Source organism: Homalodisca vitripennis, chromosome 5 (genome assembly GCF_021130785.1).
Source record: "Homalodisca vitripennis isolate AUS2020 chromosome 5, UT_GWSS_2.1, whole genome shotgun sequence".
NCBI classification, from domain to species: Eukaryota; Metazoa; Arthropoda; class Insecta; order Hemiptera; family Cicadellidae; genus Homalodisca; species Homalodisca vitripennis.
In genome coordinates, this window is record NC_060211.1 from 40,705,993 (window position 1) to 40,728,505 (window position 22,513).

The 22,513-nt window shown below is 32.1% G+C and overlaps 1 protein-coding gene across 2 annotated transcripts in view; it reads right to left on the minus strand.

The window, feature by feature from the left end:
- Positions 1-22,513, minus strand: part of LOC124362054 (DNA polymerase delta catalytic subunit) — a 42,521-nt gene that overhangs the window by 15,479 nt on the left and 4,529 nt on the right. The window contains exons 1-13 of one of the 2 annotated variants that reach the window (XM_046816209.1): positions 21,033-21,122; positions 20,024-20,135; positions 18,399-18,571; positions 17,515-17,777; positions 15,950-16,185; positions 14,847-15,013; positions 13,354-13,499; positions 11,958-12,057; positions 8,891-9,027; positions 8,625-8,790; positions 6,570-6,778; positions 5,656-5,917; positions 4,671-4,766 (exon numbers count right to left, since the gene is read on the minus strand). In XM_046816209.1, coding sequence (XP_046672165.1) covers positions 4,671-4,766; positions 5,656-5,917; positions 6,570-6,778; positions 8,625-8,790; positions 8,891-9,027; positions 11,958-12,057; positions 13,354-13,499; positions 14,847-15,013; positions 15,950-16,185; positions 17,515-17,777; positions 18,399-18,571; positions 20,024-20,135; positions 21,033-21,035 — 2,070 coding nt within the window. In that variant the 5' untranslated portion in view covers positions 21,036-21,122. Of the gene's footprint in view, positions 1-4,670; positions 4,767-5,655; positions 5,918-6,569; positions 6,779-8,624; positions 8,791-8,890; positions 9,028-11,957; positions 12,058-13,353; positions 13,500-14,846; positions 15,014-15,949; positions 16,186-17,514; positions 17,778-18,398; positions 18,572-20,023; positions 20,136-21,032; positions 21,123-22,513 lie in introns of those variants that run through there. The other variant, XM_046816208.1, reaches the window with a different exon arrangement.

Sequence of the window (22,513 nt, forward strand, 5' to 3'; positions counted from 1 at the left end):
AAACAGTGGAAGAAATTAAACACGAGCTTTTATAAAATTTTTTCCTCCAGATAATATATAATCAATTTAATGAAATAATTCAATGAAGCTAACAACATATGTCCGAAAAGGCCCAATCACTACTAAAAAAAACTTCAAAATTGTGCCTCGCGAGAATATAAAAATTTGGTCATTCCTTAAAACCAACAATAATTTTAAGGATATGTTTTTAATCCAAATCAAAAAGATCCTTTTTAATAATGAACAATCCCATCAACCCAGTAATACAGTAAAAAAAAAACCAGTCATAGCAAGAAAATGATCAACAAAATGCAACAAATTGTAGTGAAAGTTGTAAAAAGCTGAAGATATCCTCAATATCTGCAAATCGATTGTAAATTTATCCAGCTACAATACCTAAACAAAAGCTGAAATGTCTGTGTTTCTAAGATTGACCCTTCCTCACCTACTCCTACATTCAATCATATTTGACTTAGAAGTAGCTGGATTGCTCTGCATAGGCAATATCCGCACGAGATGACACCGAGTCAAACTAATTACTTCATCTTCTCCGCAAAAAACCAAATTTCCCACTTCAGACCTCATGTAACATAATCGATTATAAGTCAAGGACAAATTTCTGAGTGGGAACCTCCTACCTAACCACCTAAAAACCGACCCTGATCATCCTGTGGAACAGTATATTAACAACCATAATATCAAATATAGCAAATCCCCACATTGGATGATTCACTTCCAAAAATAACAAAAACTCTGAGTTATAATGAAGAAAAAGCAATCACCTTCATTAGAACATACATAAAAAAAACATGGTTAATTTTAACCTGCAGGACCCAAAAAAAAAAAAACCAAAAACCCCAACTCGATTGTATATCAAAATATCACTGACTATACGTTAGAGGCTGAAAGACAACTCAAGTGATTACTACTTACATACAAATTATTTGTCAAAAGATCCCAACTGAACATTTAAAACAACAGAAATTTCTGAATTTTTTGAAAATGAAAGGCCCAACCTCCCGCAAAATTTGGTGTCCGACCAAGAAATCAATCATATTAACAAAACATCCCAACTCCACCTAGAAACTCCAGTTTTTTCCCTACTCGCTTAAACCTAAAATACATAAAAACCCGATTTCGCACCTCCGCCTGGACGACCCATTTGGTTTCCCCAGCCTACGATTCACCAACAAGAAAGAATTTTCAAAGCTTCGTTTGGACGCTCCATACCTGCAACCTTTGGTGGGGCCAAATCTTTAAACAGTCCACACATAAGGACAACCAATCACTTCATTGACAGACTTCTGGAAATACCCCAGCCCCTGGACTGTGAACTAATTTTGTGGCTACAGTTTGACGTGGAAATCATGTACACAATATTCCTATGACATGGAATAAGAACTGTAGAACATTTTTTAAAATTTAAGACCTAGGAATTCAAAACCTTCTACTTCTCTTTTAATCTGCCCTAGTAACCTTTATACTTACCATGAAATAATTTTTAGATGTTTAAAAACAAAAATTTACTTACAAATGAAAGGAACCGCAATGGGGGGAAACCAGAATGGCAACACCTTCAATATGCAAATTATTTTTGGATTTTCCTTGAACAAAATTTTAAACACACAAAATTTTAAAACCCAGTTAGTTTGGTTCCGATTTATTGACGACATTTTTTATTATTTTGGCAACATGGCCATGGATAGTTTAACAAACATACATTTTATTCAACAATTTTAAATTCCATTTTCAGTTTTTAAAAATTCACTTTTTCCAATTATTTTCTTTTCTTCTAAAAATCCCACTTGTTACGTTCTGGGGGGGGGGGAGGGGGGGGGGGGGGGGGGGGGGGGGGGGGGAGGGGCCGGCGGGATGTGTTTTTAGGGTATTATATGAGAGATTAGACCAGGGGGGAACACCCCACACCTAAAAAAACAAATATAATCCCCCCCTCCCCCTGACAAAGATTAAACACCATCCCCCCAGCCATCAAACCATTATCCCCCCACACCCTAACTACACACCCTACTAACGCTGCCCTCCGCCCTGGATCCTAAACAAAAAATACACATTCCCACAAAAAGAACTACCAAAAAGCGCAACTCAAAACAGACCTGCACTAATAAACATGATTATTATTTGTCACAAAAAACACTGAAAAAATAAAAAAAATGTTTTTAGAAAAAGAGGGTATCCCTAACAAAATGGTAAATGATAACATGCAAAAAATTTAAAAAACACCTCTACACCTAGGAATTAAAAAAACCAAGGAAAATTTTTTATTACCACCTATCATCCAGGGCTATTACAAAATTAATGGTATAATAAAAACTGCAACACCAAATATAATTCTACAGAGGCTTCACCTGTAATAGACCAAAAATTATATTGCACTAATTCCACGCTAAAGTTAATTTTTTTAAAAGCCTCAAAAATTTGAAAAAAAACATATTTAGTAAAGACCAAAACTAACCCTCTGATGGAGCTAAAACACCTTCACAAAAATTTAAATAAAAAATAAAAAAAAAATTTAAAAAAAATTAAACAAAAAAAAAACAATAAAAAAAAAAAACAAATACACTTTTTGCTGTGAAATAAACCATAGAAAAAAACCCTGTTTTAAAAAATAAAAAAATAAAAAAAAAAATAAAATAAAATATAAAAAAAAAATATATAATAAATAAAAAAAATAAGAAAAAAAAAAAAAAATAGAAAAAAAATAAAAAATTAAAAAAAAAATAATTAAAAAAATTTAAATAATAAAAATTAAAAAAAAAAAAAATTAAAAAAAGATAAAAATATAAAAAAAATAAATTAATTTTATTTAAATAAAAATTAAAAAATTAATAAAAAATAATAAAAAAAAAAAAAAAAAAAAATATATATAAATTTAAATAATTTATAAAAATAAAAATAATTAATTTAAAAATTTAAAAAAATAAAAAAAAATAAAAAAAATAAATTATTAAAAATAAAAGATTAAATAAAAAATTAAAAATAAAATTAACATAAAAAAAATAAAAAATTAATAAAAAAAATATATATTAAAATAAAAAAAAAGGAATAATTATAAAATAAAATAAAAAAAAAAGAAATAAAAAAATAAAAGCCCTCGGGCTGGGCAAAACCAATTAATTTTAATAATTAAAGTTCAAAACATTTTTTTTTTCTGTAGGCACCAAGGCGCACACAAACATAAAACGAAAAGGAAATTATAAAATATTATCTCATTAAAATATTTTCATTAATAATTTCTATAATATATGAATTAAATTTAATAATTTGATTATATTATAAAAATATATTAATTAATTAATATTCCTTATTAATTAATAATTATCACGATAATTTGGTAAAATGACTTGTGAATCCAGCAATGGGTTATTTACCAATTGTCATGTAAAGACTGTCCCGAAGGACTACATTAGGTGTCAGACATAACTCCATTGCACTATTAGAATGGGAACAAAAAAAATCCGCAAGGGCGATACAAATCTTGAAATAAAATCCAAATCCTTATTTACGGTCGGCCCCCCAAACGCAATGGAGCATAACACAAAACAATTTTATTTCTTTCGATGAATGCTTTTTTTCTCTAAAAAGTATTAAACAAAATTTTCAGAACCCCCAATAAACTTAAAATAAAATTATTTTAGGAGAATTAATAGCCTCATCAGGAGGTTGCTACAAAACTAAACATATCATCTTTTAAAATTAACATATTTTCCCCAACCCCCCGGATGGTTCTAAATTTGAGATAAAAATAAAAACGGATAGCAGTATGGTATAAATTACTTGTTACAATTTTAATTTTATAAACTTTATAATCTTGAATATTAAAGCAAAATTATTTACCTCTTTTTTGTACGTAATTCAAAATTATTTTATTAACTATATTGATGTGTTCTTTTTTGTTTATTTATTTTTTGTTGATATATTTTGCTTATTCCACCTTCTGTATATCTCTTGAAAATGTCTTATGAACGAAATATTAGAGAATTTTTTATGTTTCTTATCTTCCCCCCTTTATTTTCCTTCCCCTTCTATTTCATTTTCTATTCCATATTTGAAGATATATATATATATATATATATTATATATATATATATATTATATATACAAATAAATAAAAGCAATGAAACTAAAAAAAACTTGACAATAAAGCCCTACATCACGATAATAATACATAAACTACACTGTACATTGATTAAAAATATTGATTAACATCAAAATTGAAAAGATAAATACACAGATCGAAAATGGAAGGGCAAATAAAATCTAACCTCATGGAAGGCTAAAGGCAGACTGGGTGCGCGTCAGTAGACGTCGTTGGATCTGCGGGAGACTATGAAAATTTTGGCCCGCTATTTTGTCGCTCGAACAAGAGCCGTGACCTTCAAAATAGACACGAACGGTTGTCCCTTGTTTAACAGTTTTTACTAAGTTTGTTACCCAGAAATGCTTTTAAATAATTTTTTTTTTTTTTTAATTGATTTTGCGTCAGTGGACGTCGTTGGCTTTTAGCGCTAGTTTAGGCATGACGTCTAGTAACGTCATTGGCTCGGAAAGGGTTAATTGTTAATTCTAATCGGATCCTTTATTTGATCAGTGACTACAGATAGGCAGAAAATAATTAACAAGATTCTGAACTAGACTACGAGTATACTCACAACAGCGTCATGGTCATAGCCATTTCTGATGCAGTATTTGTCTTCCACCTCCTGCTTAGTTTGCTCTATCATGGTTCGTCCATAAGCGGTGACACTCTATAAACAATACACAACATTTAGACACCGCTCGTAAAATAATAGAATACTAAAGAGGGTTGGTGAAGGAAAAAGGATTTTTCCAGACATCTGCCATCGTTCAGTGATACAACAAATCAGTAACACTACATTTCGAGATCTGCAATCTGATCTCTTCCTCAGGTTGGAATAGCTAACTTAACACGTAACTACAATTTAGGTTAAAATAAACAAATCATACTGGAGCGTTAAGACACGCATAAGTCAGGAATCATACGACCATGTTGTGTCTCAAATCCATGTACACTAACTCTAAAACATGCACTTAATAATAACAAAACACTAATTATTATAACTGAATTACATAACATAGGTGGTCACAATAGGTCTGTACTCACCGACCTACCACTCCAATGTCAATACATTAGTTAATTGCGAAAAAAATATAACATTATACATGAACTTTGTTTATAATTTCATAGCCTTTTACATGTTATAGTTTTAAAAAATGTCATATTACACATATTGAAAATTATTGTATTTTAATTTTTATCAGAAAATATATTATACTGTTCACTTTATTACAAAAAACAAACAAATTATGAAAATCTGTCACAACGTTATTGAACAATATTTTTTAATAGCTTGATATATAAAAATCAGGCTGACAATTTAAGGGGGTAGCAGCAAAACAGCTACAGCACTTGAAGTGTTAATGAATGTTCGAAGTGATCATTTGTTTGTAGAAGTCTATAGACAGTTAAAATATATAAAAAATATCAGATATCTACGTAATTGTGTAAAGGCAAACATCCTTTGTTGTTAGTACCAAAGCAGCCTGATATAAACTGTAACAACAATCTAGTGATATAATTTGAATTCTATTCAATTAAGAAATGGTAATACTTACACCAGAAATTTCAAGACAGGGCAGCTTTCCCACTTGAGCCCCAGTAAAACCATAAACAGAGTTGGCACTGATTTTTAAAGCCAACTGCCGTCCATCCAACACCTTCTTCTTGAATTCATCTGTTTCGTTCTTCAGATCTAGCTTAGCTTTTTTTCGGGCACTCAGCAGATTTTCAAGAATCTCCGGTAGAATTCCTTTTCTCACTGAACTCTTAACAAAGAAGTTGTTTGCTGGAGTCTTGGAATACTGGTCCGGGGTTAATCTGGAAAATTTTAAAGATTAAGGTTTTAAGTACAAAGTGCATTTCAAGCCCTGTTCAACTTCTAGGACGTGCGTGTGATCATATAACAAGAGAGCACATCTCAAAACCTACATGGCGGTTTATGTACCTTGTTGAAGCTGCCATAATGTGGAAGCAAGAAATTTTGTATGACACTCCTCCAACCTATCTGTCTGACTAGACTACGGTCTTAAAAACTTAATTTGCTAAAATAGTCAAAGAGGTAAAAAACAATAAAGAGATCAAATTTTTTTAGTTGATCACAGTAAATTCAGTGGTTTAGTGCCAGTTTCAACACATCATAAAATGTTGTACAGTAATGAAATTTGTATGGACTAAAAAAACTTTGCAGATAAGCATACAATTTTATTTTAATACCATTTGCCAAAGTGGTGTAATTGATTTTATATAATATAATATTATTACATTAAAACAATGAGGTATTCTTCGAACATATAATATGACATGTATAGTTATTTGCTCAGTACTTGGCATAACCGAATTATCTTTGCCATTTATTATCAAAACTTTGAAAGGAAGAGCAAAAATAAGTAAAATACAATTCTAGTAGTAAACCAAGTACTGTGAAAATTACTTACAGATTCTTAAGTTTCAAAAATGTACAGGAATTTACCCGTATTTTTCCCTGGCGTTGCCTTGAAGGAGAGTTGTATAGCACAAGTTGTGCGCCATCATGATGCTCGGATACAGAGAGCTAAAATCAAGAGTAGCCACTGGGTCTGCGTAGTAGCCTTTCTTTGGCTCTATAACAGTAGCTCCCTCAAACTGCTCCTCCTGGACTCCCCCTTGATACGCTGGCATCACAAACCCCTTCTCCTTGGCCTACAACATATGAAGATGTGAGAGCCAGTCAACGTCTACAGTGAAATATGATAGTCCTAGCTTTAAAAAGCAAAATGAATACCGCAGAAGAATAACTTGTATGTTTTGTGTAGAGGTATGGTTTGAGCTTCTTTATACTATTCTGGACATTCAGGTAAAGAAGTATATGGATTTATTGACATATAACTTATTCCTATTGACAAATTTGTCTTTGATGAGTTTTTTTGTCATGTATGTTGATTTCCTTATCTTTTTTATGCATGCTTAACCTTTGATCTTTGATATATGAAGAAAAGGATAGATTTCAGTCCTCAAAACATAATGACCTGTTTTTGTAAAACAACAATGACAAACGAACAAATATCTGTTATTCTGAACCCTTTTAGATGCCCCAGCATCACTAATTTTGACTTTCCATATTTCAATAATATTTTATACTAGCTGATTCCCGCTGCTTCGCACGCTCTACGTAAGCTTTGCCCGTGTATGTGCACTTCTGGTACGAGTCAATTAGATTTCCAACACCGATGTAGAGTTTGTCTTGTTGCCACGACCAAGAAAGTGTCCGTATATTTATAGCTATTGTACACGTACCTTTACTTTATTATAAAGTAGTCCAACACTCAAGCTTTTTATCTTAAAGAGAAATTCCCCATCATAACTTAGCGCCTTCAAACAGTATTTGGTTATTTAATATACATAACTGTCAGGTAATTGCAGTTAGTAATGTGCAGGCGCTTTTAAAGACTATTATCTTTTGCAGCGTCACTTGGTGGCGAGTTACATCAATGGGCATAGCATATAAACCTTCTCCGTGGAAAAATACATATACATACAAATTTTCATAATGATCGTTCAAATAGTTCACGATTCCATAAAGGACAAACACACAAACATTCATTTTTATATATATAGATAATAAAGGTTGTTTCGGCCAAATAACCAGGTAGCTGTATTCCACACTATCGATAAATACTAGTTTTACGTTGTTTTCCTTATTCTTTGATCTGTGAAACATATGTTGTTTGTGATGATTTTGACTTCCAGTCATATGATGTGGCGGACGAGTATTGTGATATGTACAATTATGTATAATAGCCATTCTTGTTATGTGATGGTAACCAAGCATTTGAGTAAATACAAACTAAAATAATTACTTATTATACAGTGTTTTACCGTATTTGTTTTATAAAAGTAAGAAAGTGAATTTATTTCTGTCTAAGTGAAAAACGTGAGTTTTCAGTGTACATATAATAGGGTTATTTTGGTTTTTACAAAGTTGCTGACACCTTCAAAAGAAATGTTAGTAAGTTATTTGCCTCTACACTTACTAATAATCCATATTGATTTGTGCAACAAACTTTACATCAAACATTTTATTTTATAAAATGTGGGGAATTTTTTACAACAAATATAAATTTTATATCCTAAAAATCCATGAAAATAATTTATTGCTAATCTACATTTTATTTCTAACAATTTATTTAAAAAAATTAAATAAATAGCTTTATTACAATAATGTTTTTTAATGCTTGTAATTTGAAATAAAATGTTACCTATGGTTGAGCCACCTTATATGTTTATTTATTAGTAAAAAATGTTATAATATATGAAATTTGTTAAGATTTTCATGGTCTTTCACATGGTATAAAGAACAAATTTTTAGGTCAATTTAAGTTGTTTTATGAAACACTGATTCACAATTCAGTCACTATATCAGGTCTCAAAATTCAAAGGAAATACACAGTATATGTGATACCTCCAATACAAAAACATTCTATCAACTCATTACTATTTAACCACCAAAACCTTCAGCAAAGATAAAGAAACCCAAAGTGGCACGTACCGAACGCAACAGCTGTGAGACGACTTTGATCTGCTGCCCTCTGGTGAGCAGACTGGACAGGGACACTCCAGTGACTCTGGACATTTCCATATAGTTGATGATGCACATGAGTTTCTCTAGCAGCCTCAAGGGCAGGTATGCATCTTTCAGGCAGTACACTGCCAGCCTGTGAAATTTATTATCAATGTGTGATTTTCATTTAACTTATGATAGTTCACCAAAGCACAGTCTTAGATTACGGTCTACAACTGACAAGAGAGTACTACCTTCTGCGAGTTTGTGGAGTGCCATTCTGCAAATCTGATATGATGTTATGATGAACATCTTCCTTCTGTTCCTGCAGGAAATGGTAACTTACAGCATTGAGAGTGTATGAGCGCAGCTTGTAGTCCCGTAGCAAACACTGTCAACACAATGCCAATATTATCAGAGAGTCAAGAGCTGTAAGTCTAAAATAATGTTATTTGTCCATCTTCCTTCTGTTCCTGCAGGAAATGGTAACTGACAGCATTGAGAGTGTATGAGCGCAGTTTGTAGTCCCGCAGCAAACACTGTCAACACAATGCCAGTATTACCAGAGAGTCAAGAGCTGCAAGTCTAAAATAATGTTATTTATCCATCTTCCTTCTGTTCCTGCAGGAAATGGTAACTGACAGCATTGAGAGTGTATGAGCGCAGTTTGTAGTCCCGCAGCAAACACTGTCAACACAATGCCAATATTACCAGAGAGTCAAGAGCTGCAAGTCTAAAATAATGTTATTTATCCATCTTCCTTCTGTTCCTGCAGGAAATGGTAACTGACAGCATTGAGAGTGTATGAGCGCAGTTTGTAGTCCCGCAGCAAACACTGTCAACACAATGCCAATATTACCAAAGAGTCAAGAGCTGTAAGTCTAAAATAATGTTATTTATCCATCTTCCTTCTGTTCCTGCAGGAAATGGTAACTGACAGCATTGAGAGTGTATGAGCGCAGTTTGTAGTCCCGCAGCAAACACTGTCAACACAATGCCAGTATTACCAGAGAGTCAAGAGCTGCAAGTCTAAAATAATGTTATTTATCCATCTTCCTTCTGTTCCTGCAGGAAATGGTAACTGACAGCATTGAGAGTGTATGAGCGCAGTTTGTAGTCCCGCAGCAAACACTGTCAACACAATGCCAATATTACCAGAGAGTCAAGAGCTGCAAGTCTAAAATAATGTTATTTATCCATCTTCCTTCTGTTCCTGCAGGAAATGGTAACTGACAGCATTGAGAGTGTATGAGCGCAGTTTGTAGTCCCGCAGCAAACACTGTCAACACAATGCCAGTATTACCAGAGAGTCAAGAGCTGCAAGTCTAAAATAATGTGATTTATCCATCTTCCTTCTGTTCCTGCAGGAAATGGTAACTGACAGCATTGAGAGTGTATGAGCGCAGTTTGTAGTCCCGCAGCAAACACTGTCAACACAATGCCAATATTACCAGAGAGTCAAGAGCTGCAAGTCTAAAATAATGTGATTTATCCATAGTCCTTCTCTTCCTGCAGGAATTGAGCATTGAGAATATAAAACACAGATTTTCAACACAAAAGAAAGTCTAGTGTTGCAAGAAATGGTGTTATTAAATTGTTTGCAACGAAAGATTGTGAGAGAATAAGAACTATAAAATTAACAAATTTTTTAAGTTTTGGAAATGTTGAGACCTTAAATTAAGTTATTGCCTGCAACAAAATTTACCAATTTTTTTAATTTTCAGGAATCAGAATGTCAATGTTTAGATATAAAGACAAATATACATATTCATATGATTTGATCATCTCTTTTAAAATTAAAAATACTCATTGTTTAATTGAGAAAAGCTAAATTCTTTAGACCAGTCTTTTTAAATTCCTTAAGTTGAATTGAATAAACATTAACAGATGTAAAACCTGGTTTCTTTCTCTTCATCTTTAGAAACCAGGATTTTCAAAGCATTGTTATTTGCTGGATACCAAAGAACTTAGAGAGAAATGTCTGAGTAGTGCACTATCAGTGCGGGCTTTGGTGGCACATTTGGCATCACCCCCGCACTTCTGGCGAAAGAAGAAAGCATACTTCAAGATAGCACCCAAATTCTAGCTCAGATCACGTGAGTGCTAGTAAAGGTTAACTTTAACCCTTTCCGGACGAAAGACATGCACTGTCCGAAATGCTGTGGTTCCGCTAGATGACGAATCACAGGCACTACACAGTCAGCATACTACATCATATTTTGCAGACGTTTGAGATTAGTTCAGCTTGTTCTACTGGCTCTGGATTGTGCTGCTTCCTCTCGAGAATAGTTTAAACTATTTGAAACACTATTTTAGCTGTTTTTTCACAGTACATTTACTGGTTTATTGACGAGCAACTTAAGTTCCATCAGCGTGAACTGTCTGCCAATGTAAACAAACTAGTCGAGTCACTGTGAATCGGATTCTTTGTACTTTTACTGCTGTTTACGTCATAATGCAAGATTGTTTTACTTTTTAATCTATTTTAAATATGTAAGTAAAGTGCAATTAAATAATTTAATCAGTTTAACGCCTCATTTTCATACGAAAATACCTAAGTTGTTACTTTTCATTGAGTTACTAGGTTTAATTGTTGAAAAAATTTGTGAATTATTCATTTAGTATTATTTGTAGCTAAACTGCAAGTTTTAGTGAATTACAAAATAATGACATAAGTGATATACTAGATGACGATTTAACATCTAGTGATGAAGAGACCAATTTGTCTCTTCCACCTGATCTAGGCCTAAATATCCCTAACAAAAGGCATTTTTTGTATTATATTTTTTGGAGTAGAGTACAGTTTATTGGAGTAGAAATAACATTACAAAACAAAAGGAATAATTTAACATACATATTCAACAAAACAAATGTGATTTGTTGCACCAACAGCTTTAAAATATACATTAAACTTGGGATTTTGGTTTAAAAACAGGAAAGTATTTGTTTTAAGTATTAAATTATAAAGTAAAATATAATGGTGTAACAAAAAACATTTTTAGTTTTACTTTACATTTAAAGCTTAATCATAAAAAATCATGCATTACCTTATTTTTCATAATAAAAGGTGTTAGCTTAAAAAGTACAACACTGTATTTCAACTGAACATTGAAATACTACCAGATGGAGAAATTAGCACTAGTTAATGAGTCTTGAAAGGGTTAACTTTGGTACTACTAGTAAGATTTATAACTTTATCTAAACCTACTTATATCACATAATAACAAGTAGTAGATAGGGACAGAATGGCCTCCGTATAATAACCAAAGTACCACTAATTCTTACGATTTTATAGCTTCTATTTGCTTATTAGTAACTCACCAGAAGCAAATCGAAAGGGACTCTGCCCTCAAAGTTGACGTGCTTGTTCTCACGACGCCCCATCTGTTTACTTTGAAGAACTTGCTCTTTAATCACAGACCTGGAAATTACAACTGATAAGTTAAGAAATATCTTTACAGTTCCATGTGTGAAAAGAGGATTGAAAATTTAAATCACCTCTAAACTCAAAGGATGAGCAATATCTATATCATTAATAGAATCACAAGAATAAGACTTTTAATTATTGTAGTCTGACAGATTATCCCTGAACAATCATTAACCACTTTGAGTTCCTAAAGCAGATGTGATCGGCCTGGATGTTTTTCTAAAAGTGCCGAGGACTGACTAAATCGGCCTTTTGAATATTTATTATTCTGTTACTAAATGTAGAACATTTAGTATTGATACCATCCTTATGGCATTATACATACTTAGTCTCACTTTTTACATAATAAATCGAATAAACATAGATTACTTATCTTGATTTGATTTGCTACAGCTGGTAAAAGTTATTTGCCAAATATGAGAGATAACTTTCAGGCGAGTACAGATTTTCAATGTTTTGCACTAATACAAACAAAGAAAAGTCATATTCAGTATTAGATACTTTATTTTTTGAAACTTGCCAAGTTATACTTGTTCCTACCTACATAAATAACAGTAAAAAGTTGTATCCAAATGTATTAAGATAAAAATATTAAAATTTTTCTTATCAACACCTAACAAAATTAAAATTTTGTTGCATGCTTTTTTAATTTAAAAATTTCAACAGATTTTACTATCCAAATAAATATAGGTCATATCCTACTTTTCCCCAACACAATCAAACAAAATTCATCCCATTATGTTGAAAAATCTTATGTGTTGAAAAAGTTGTGAATTATTTTGTGGAACAATACACAAATACCAAATATTAAAAAATCAAAACTCAGTTATACAGATACTTACTTTTATGAAATTTGGTATGATTGTTTCTATGTGCATAATGGACAATAAAAACAGATGCATACAAATAAATTAAGATAGTAAAATTACAATTGTTGTATTCCAGTTTAAAAAACTTTTATTTTTGTTTGTATTATATTTTTATTTAAAACTTTAAACATGTTTTATCATTCAAATAAATATTTCAAGTTATAGTCCACTTTTTCCCCTACATAATAAAATAATCTCATTATGTTAATTTTTTTAAGTTAAAGAATTATTTGGCTGAACACCAAAAGAGTGCTTGGCAATAAGAGAGGTGACTTATTATAAATGCTTGGCACTGATAGCACAACCTTCCGCAAAAGTGATTGTCACTCAAAAGGTAAAAAACGCATTTTACCCTATTAGAATTGTAATGAAAACTTATAAAATATTTTATTCTTATCACACAAAACACTATTTAACTAACCTGATGTTTTTTATTCTTCCCAGAAAAGTAAAGTTCTTGGCCTTGAGATGGTTTGCTCTGTTGATCAGGTATGGAAAGTCAAAGTTATTGATGTTGTAACCAGTGAACAAATCTGGGTCCACTTCACGCACAAATTCTGCCCATTTCTATCACATAACGTACAGATGATGTATTATGCAAATCATTAATTGGAAATTACTAAAATAATGACTAAGGTATTTTTTTATATTTTAAAGCTTTGGTTATTATCTACTTCTCTTGGTTCGACATAATCGAAAACTTCCTTACTATGTATACTTTTATAAGTTCCTTCAATCAGTGAATCCTAGAAGATAGTTTTCAAGGTGAGTCTGCTGATTTTCATATCAATTAGTAACAATCCCTGGCTTTCAGTCCAATTAATTCAAATCTTTCCTTTGACATAAAAATTTAAAACTATTTCTAAACTCAACTAAGACTCTTTGAAACAAGAGTATAATTTTCCACTACTGCTGATTTCGAAGAAAGTTCAGTTGACAAACTGCTTAAAAACATAATATTGGCGTAATATTTTGGGCAATTAATTACTTTAACTAAGTTATTTTAATTCAAAGTTACATTTTATTTTATTTTAAACAGGATCCCACTCATCCCAATACATTACCAATGCCCTCTGTCCCAAATGACCAAACCAGTAGAACTCTTGAAGAATCAAGTGGAAAAGCGGAAGGCTGTATGGTCTAAGGCATCAGACTTTGGAAGTGTTAAGACATAGAGTGGGTTTAAAATTGTCTGTGACCAAAGCACTTTTTAATGATTGTGTTGATTACTGCACATTCTCCCCCTCCCCCTTATTCTGTTCGATAAGCTCCTCGCCAGGCCCATAGCGATGAGCAAAATAAGTCTGATAGGAAGATCGTGCTGTTCTTTTTCTTTAAAAATGTCCAAATCAGCCCCCTTAAGCTCATTTACATGCCATTTCCACTCTCATAACAAATTTCCAAAGCAAAAATTTAAAAAAAATTTGTCACACCAGTATGCATATTCACACATAAGATCACATATATTTTTGGCGCAACGTCTAAAAGAAATTAGAGGCCCTTTTGGAATCAGCATGATTGCCACATTCTTTCAGACTGAGGACAATGCTGTGCTGGACAATGACACAAGCGTAGGATTAACAATATCAGATGTTCCTCTAATACATTAATAAATGCACAAATAATGTTGATGCCGAAACCTGATTGACTTATCTTATTGGTGACTGACAAAATAACATTAACCAAAACAAGAATAATGTCAATATTTTAAGTAATTTTAAACTGGAACGTTCAAGTACATCTATTATCTAAGGCTCCTCATGCATTACCCTTCAACAAAAAATTAACAGACACGAATTTACTTGTGAAGTTCCTCACCAGATTAATAGTGTTATGAGCAAAGTGCAGAGTAAGATAAAAAAAATCAGCTCTCCTTAAAAGAAATCTAAGCAAATTTTATACAGGTAAATTTACCTCCAACATGTCAACCTCTTTGTCGTGGCTTAGTACTTGACAGCCGACAATAGCAGCACAAGTGTCCAAGGTGAATACATTTCTGACAAAAGGTTCAGACTCTCCTTGTCTTATCACCATGTTGGCTATCTGTATCACTGGGTCATGGTTTGGTTCCGGGAAAATACCTGAAAACAATTCACATCTAAGTTATTCATATTGAAGATAGAGATAAATTGAGTATGGGGACACAATGTTTAATATCGGATATACTCATGTTTGGCGTTTTGGTCAAGTCTACCATTCTGATATATCCGTCTACAGCGTGGGAAGGGTTAAAAGCACTTTAACCCAAAAGTAGTATAAGAATGTACTAGTGGAACTGGCAAAGAGGAACAAAGTTACACTCAGTAGGTTGCCCCTAAATACTAATGAAACGGTGGATACCCTTGCCAAAATAAATACAGAAACCCTTGTGTGAAAATTTAAGTTTGACCATGAAAAACCATTGAATTTAAAAATACTTTATACAAGGGAAATGGTATATTTTGATATTACATGTAATTTTGTATAAATTACCAAATCTTAAAGCTCTAGTATTTCAGATACTCTGTAAATACATCATTAACTTAAGTATATTTGGTCAATCGAAGTTTTTATCATGATTACAGACAAAACCTTATAGCCTACTTAGAAAACAAAACTGAAAACATACCTGCACGAATGAGACTATGATTACAGACAAAACCTTATAGCCTACTTAGAAAACAAAACTGAAAACATACCTGCACGAATGAGACTATCTTCCAGATGAAATAAACAAGTAAAGGGATACATACAGAATACAAAAATAATATATCGTTGTGACTTATGAATATATATTTTGAAAATTGAAAAAAGTCTGGAATATATTTTGTGAACAATGATAAAGTCGAATATATTTTGTGAAAAATGATTTTTTTTTATGATAAAGTAAATGGTTTTGTCAGCGATAGGTCGCACGGCTGGCCTTCTTCGTGAAAGTTACGACTGACAATAAATCGCTCGGTTGGTCCTAAAATGGTTAAATTTTATTGGATAACATCTAACGAGAGAAGACAGCTGACTAGCATTTTGGTAAATACCTTTCCGGCCGGCACATTCTATGTCAAAGCTGAGAATACGGAAGGGCGCAACTTTCCCCCACTCCCCTTCAGGTTGGTGAGCGATGATCTCCTTGAATGACACATCCACCTCCAGCTGACACCGAGACACAGTAGGAAGTGTCAGATTGGAGTGGGGGTGACATCCTCGCAGTTTCCACTGTCCAGGAGGCAACTCAACCCAGCAGCACCCTGTCATGTGGTTGTCCACCATGAACCTACAAACAGTATCATAGCTAAAACAAACTACATACACCATTAGGATCACAATGTTTCAGAAATACTGTATCTATTCTTTATCAAACTGGAAATAAACAACAACAACAAAGTATTACTGTAGGGTACTGACTAGCACTAGCACAGTGTCTTAACCCTTTTGATTCCAAAGTCCATATATATATATATATATATATATATATATATATATATATATATATATATATAGAGACAAATTAATTATTTAAAAATAAAAAACATAACAAAACTTACATTTCCCCTATACCACCATACAGAATAAGTGCATACTATTTTTTTATAATTACCTCTCATAAATAAAATGTAAAAATATTTTTTGGGGATGTTATTTTAGAATAACTTATCCCAAAAATAAATATTTTGTTAAATCTGTGAAATTGGTAAAAAAATTATTTTTGCTACAAAGGTCTGCAAAACAGGAATAATACTGCTAGGTATTTTAGCAAATATATTGCGAAAATTCGGACAGATGGTTGAAAGATATTTTGCAAAATATGGTCAGGATAGAAAGTGTTAAACAAATTTTCTGATAGGAAAAATCTATTTTTAAAGTCTTTGAAGGGAAACTATTAAATAAAAACATATGTAGCTTAATAACATGAGCTATAGACTTGTAATTTTGCATGCAGCCTCAGCGAAGCCTATTACATGACTCATGGTGTTGTATACTCCTACCTTGTAAATGATAAACGCAAGGGTAGGAATTTTTATTGACAAGAGTAATGATTTTATTTATTAGTCTTTAGACAGCAATCATTTATGTACAATTCTTAATTTCGATCCAAAAACAGAATCAAAACATTACAGTAACTAAACAAGGTCTATTAAGAAAGAAGTGTTTTGAACAACAAACCAGAAATACAACATAGTTCAAAATATACTTAAACAAATTATATTTATTCTCATTGCAAAAAACCAATGCAATGTTTCTGTAATCCATCTGTTATACGTATATATAAGGAATAGTTTTAGCATTGTACAATAACAATTTTAAAGTAAACCATAACAGTCACTCTTCAACACTTTTGATTTCTAGGTTCAAGAAAGATTTGGAGTGTTCTACACTTATATGAAAGTCTACATTTTTTATATTAATAACAACACTATGATAATAAGCAAATTATATTATATAAGTGAATATAATTCAGATTGAGAATCAATTTAATTTTTATTATTCTTAACTCCTCAAACTGTGTTGGCACTCAGAAATTACAGTAGTGGAACACCATTTTTTTTAAATTAAAGATATTGTATTTGTCAATTATCTTTGGTATTAAAGATACTAGACAAACCTGATATCAAAGTCAACATTTGACTCAAATGCCCTATATCTGTGGTTCTGGAATGTAGGGTAGACATTTTCCTTCTCTAAGAGCCGCTTGGAGGGAGCGATAAGACGTGGGAGGGCAACAGTGACTTTGAGGAATGGTGAGGGATCATTGCCATTGTAACCAAATAGGTTGATTTTGCGGACCAGTTCCACTTCCAACACCGCCTCCTGGATGTTGTCTCGGTTCCCTCTCATGTCTGCCATCACTGCTTTGTTCAGTGCTGCCTATAATGGAATTAGATTTTATTAGAATAGAATTTTTTTTAAGTTATTTATAAATAAATTCACACATTCACAATGATGGCTAATTTCCGGACATTTTTATTTGCCATTCAATTTCTCAATAATAATGACCAAAAACCTTAATGGTTTTTTTTATGTCTTAGTATAATCCTTTTTAAAAAAGTATGTGGGCTTTGCAATTTTTGCACAAATAAATATTTAAATACACTTTTTTAAATGTTTATACATGTGTAACCCAAGGGGTACATAAAAAATTAATTTATCTAAAAAATTAAGCAATCGTGAATGCGACTATCGTATGGTTATTCAAAAATATATCATATGGTTTTGCTTTGTACATGATAGTCTAAGTTACTTCTATTTTCTCATATTTCACAAACCACCAAAGGCCATCAATAAAAACACTGATTAAAAAATGTTTGACTCCATGTACCCCTGGTGTTTACACTATCTGGTACACTACAGCAGTTATGAAAAATCGTGTGTTACCGATGGGGTACACATCGTCATGAACTTGTTAACAAGCTTAGCAATAAATTTTGAAATCAGAACACATCATTTTTAACATAGAATTAAAAATATTATAGGAATGTTGCAGTTCACCTTAAATGGCCTGCAATGAGTCTCCGTAAAGTCTTCTGGGGCAGAGACGAAGAAGTAAGGCGTGAAACCATGGACATGACAGCAGACAGAATTCCCATCCGCTGTTACTCCATACATTCTCATTACCGGGACTGGAGCCACTTGGGAACCAGGCATTCCCGCTAATGGGGTTCCTGTAATATAAACCTTCATTTGTATCATAATAGTTATCCCTCTCATTCTTTTCATAAAAAGTTTCCTTTCATAATCTTCTCAAATGTTTAGTTGCTATTCTGACAATATATGTTTTGACATGGCATATCATAAAATACTCAGCTCCAATTTGAAGTTCATTCCATTTGTCTGACGAGCATACATAATTAAATTTGAACAAAAATATATGTAAAACATTGAGATTCTAGAATTGTTTGCATTATACACACTTCATACTTAGCAAAAATATTTTAACTAGAAGAATGGTTAAGTGTAATATTCTACAATAATATAAAGTGTTAAAAGCCAAAAACTATGCACTATCAACAAAATAATATTTTTACTCTTGTACTAAACTGTCAATTTCAAAATGTTATACGAAAATATTTATACAATTTATATTAAAACAGACCACAAATTGACGCCAAAATATTGATTACTGAGAAATAAAAAGCCTCTGGAAGTGTCATTTGATTTAATATAGCTGTTATAGTAGACCTACGCTACAATTACAGCTGTACGTCTACCATTCAAGTTCACGTTTACAGATTAAATATGAAATAAGACCAATTTAGAGTACTTATTTTTACTCTTCATGCTTTTTAATATCATTATACGGAGTTTAAAAGCTTTTATTACAACATGAAGCCAATAAGTTACAGAAATCTGTGTTTCTACTAAACAGCACAAGTGTTTTTACAAAAAACAAGGTTCCTGGATACAAAATCATGCATAAGCCAAATGTGGTTAAATTTGTATCACTATACTGTACTTTCAAATCCCATTGTACAGAATGTCAAATCTTTTATTACAAGAGGAAACCAATAAATTATTAAGTTACGAGCATTTTTCAAAGTGTGCAAATGTTAGCAATAAAGGCCGACTAGCTATTCAGAAATGACAATAATTCTTCTTTTCCATATTATATAGCCCTGTATTGCGGATTGGCTAATAACAATTACTGCGTACCTTTGTCAAACAGTTGAAACTGTAGTCGTTTCGACTTTTAATAAGTCATCTTCTGGTGTTGTTGTCAATAAATACAAGCGATGATTATCCATCTGGAGTCGTCATAGTTTAAAATTCACGAACACAGTACAAACACAATGAATAAAAATAAATAAATAGTACGAAAAAAAAAACATTCAATAGGCCTATCACAAGCGAATATTAAACGTGATAGACAATTCTGATCAGCTTATTGGCTAATAGTACAAGTCAGCTAATGTCTCGAAAGGTATTTTATCAATACATAAATACGAGTATTCTCAAACTGAAATGTGCCACACTTCACAGAGTTATCCATCGATGCAGGGACATTATTATTATTAGCCTAATAGAAATTAGCAGGTAAGCAGTAAAACTTGATTGGCAGCTGATTTATCAATATTAACTGATGCACTAGGCCTATAGGGGCCCAAATGAAAGTTTACCTGTGTAGTGGTCAATGTCTATCTGCTGAAAGATGAGCTTGTCTGAAGCAGGGTTGAGGTGGGGAGGGGGTGGACGACTCCACTTTGCACTCGTCTGCTGAGTGTCTGGACCCTATGTTCATTAAATCAATGTCAGAATATTTCTAATATCAAAATCTACAATTAACATGATACCAATAATTATAGTATTATGAGAAAATAGCCAAACCCAATCTTTAGTGGCATTCGAAAGCATTTTTGTCAAAACATAAAATATCCCATCAAAATCATTTAACTTGTGACGACAGTTTTAATAAATATTTTCATAAATTATGGTACCTCTGATGATGAGTTTTACATTAAAAAATATATTGGTATGGTTTTGCTAATGATTTTACAGATATATCCGAAAACTGTAGCCTACAGACACAGTCTTTAGCTGATATATTCGCATCTGTCCGTAATGGGTTAATAGCGAATATTAACTGTCATTTTAAGACAGTTATGTTAAAATGGCTCAAAGAAAAGGCTTTTTACTCTGTTGATGAAATGTTACGCTGTAGTATGGACAATTTATGTTTTTAGACTTCTGACCTGTACTTTACCGTATGCAATCTAGTATGTAAACATAAGCCTAGGAATTATGTGCTTTGTAGTCTGTAGGTTTATTGTATTTCTACAGACAAAGGTACACCTTTGACACTGTCAATAGGTACATTGTATATGTGGGATGACAATAAACATCTTGATTCTTGACTCTTGAGCTGTGTTGCTGGCCATATTTATTTCAGCACCATAAGAATAATAAAATTTTAACCTTCTAAAACCGTTATACCCTTATTTTTGGTTTTAGAATTATGAGAATTGCTCATTTTAAAATTATAAGTACTCTTCCCAAGTCCTTGAATTCTTTTTATTGATTATTCATAAATAAAATCTCATGCATTCTTAAATTTTATAATTTGAATATTCAAAAAGTATAGAATTTAAAAGACAACCTGAAAAGCATTTGGATGCATATTAATCATACCATATTAATAAGCCAGCTCTTAAGCAAGTCTTCGTTGTTGATTGTTCTTATAGGTTAAAACTCAAGGTTGTTTCAGATCAGCCAGCTCATAAGCAAGATTACATTATCATTGAAAATACCAAGCAGTAGTTTCTAGCTGATTTTAACAAGGCCTGTTCCTGGCCATAAATTAAAAAACAGGACACACATTTTGCAATGCACATAATATGGTGAATAATTAATTAATTAATACAAACTAATATATGTTTACATCACATGTGTTTTGTCAAAATTTATTTTATTCTGTATTTTTCAACTGTATCAATTTTCTATGGTTTATTTTGAGATGACTTAAACCCTTTATTCTGTTACTTTACTAACTGGGTTTTGTTTTCCATTACAATTTAATCATCTCATATAATTGTTAAATAGTATTTTTCCTATTCTATTTTAATTCTAATTGACATAGATAGGCTTTTAAGACCTGACAAGTTTGATACTGACCCAAATTCACCCTCTTGCTCTAAACTTTGGAAATACTGGTTAAGAACATTTGAGACATTTGTGAATACAATCTCAAGGAAGAAAGCATTACATCCAAGGATAAACTATATCTCCTCATCAATCATGTTTTACAACCAATCTTTGAATTCACATTTGAGTCCACAACATACGAAGCAGCAGTTAACATTTCTGAATAGTATATTCATCAAACCTACAAGTGAAAATACTACCAAGGTATCAGTTAGCTTCACGTAAGCAAAGATCAGGTGAGTCCATCAGTGAATACTTGTTGACTTTAAAAGTATTGAGCAAAGACTGCAAATTTTTGGCAGTTACCACTGAAGATCACAAAAATAACTTTATTCGAGATGTTTTTCTAAGTGGACTTTTGTTCCCGCATAAACTGTCCTGCTAAGGACGCTATATATAATATTTGTTCTAAATCGGGACATTACTCTAAGGTTTGTAGGTTAAGGCCAAAGAAAAGGTATGTCAAAACCTCTAATACTGTTACAACTAATTTAAATGTTGTTGCTACTATTACAGCAGCTTCTCCTTCATGCTTAAAACATGCTGTAATTAAAGTAAACATTAACAAATATGAAACAGAGGCATTGATAGATACTGGAAGCTCAAAGAGTTTTAAGTGATCGTTTGTCGCAGTAAAATCAGACTTTTCTCTAGATCTCACAAGGTTTCAATGGCATCTGCTTCACTTGGTTCTCAAATTGTTCGCTACTATATTGTAAATGTAGAACTCCTTGAGCATTCATACACAAGATCAAAAATTACTGTATTAAAAGATCTTTGTGCTGATGTCATAGTGGGTCATGATTTACTGAAACATCATTCTCAAATTCAACTGAATTTTGGTGGAAGTGAATCTCCACTTATTGTCTGTTCTCTGGCTCATGCTCGAGTTGAACATCCTCCTTTATTCAGTAACCTGACTGAAAATGTATGACCGATTGCTACTAAGTCACTCATTCTGTCATTTT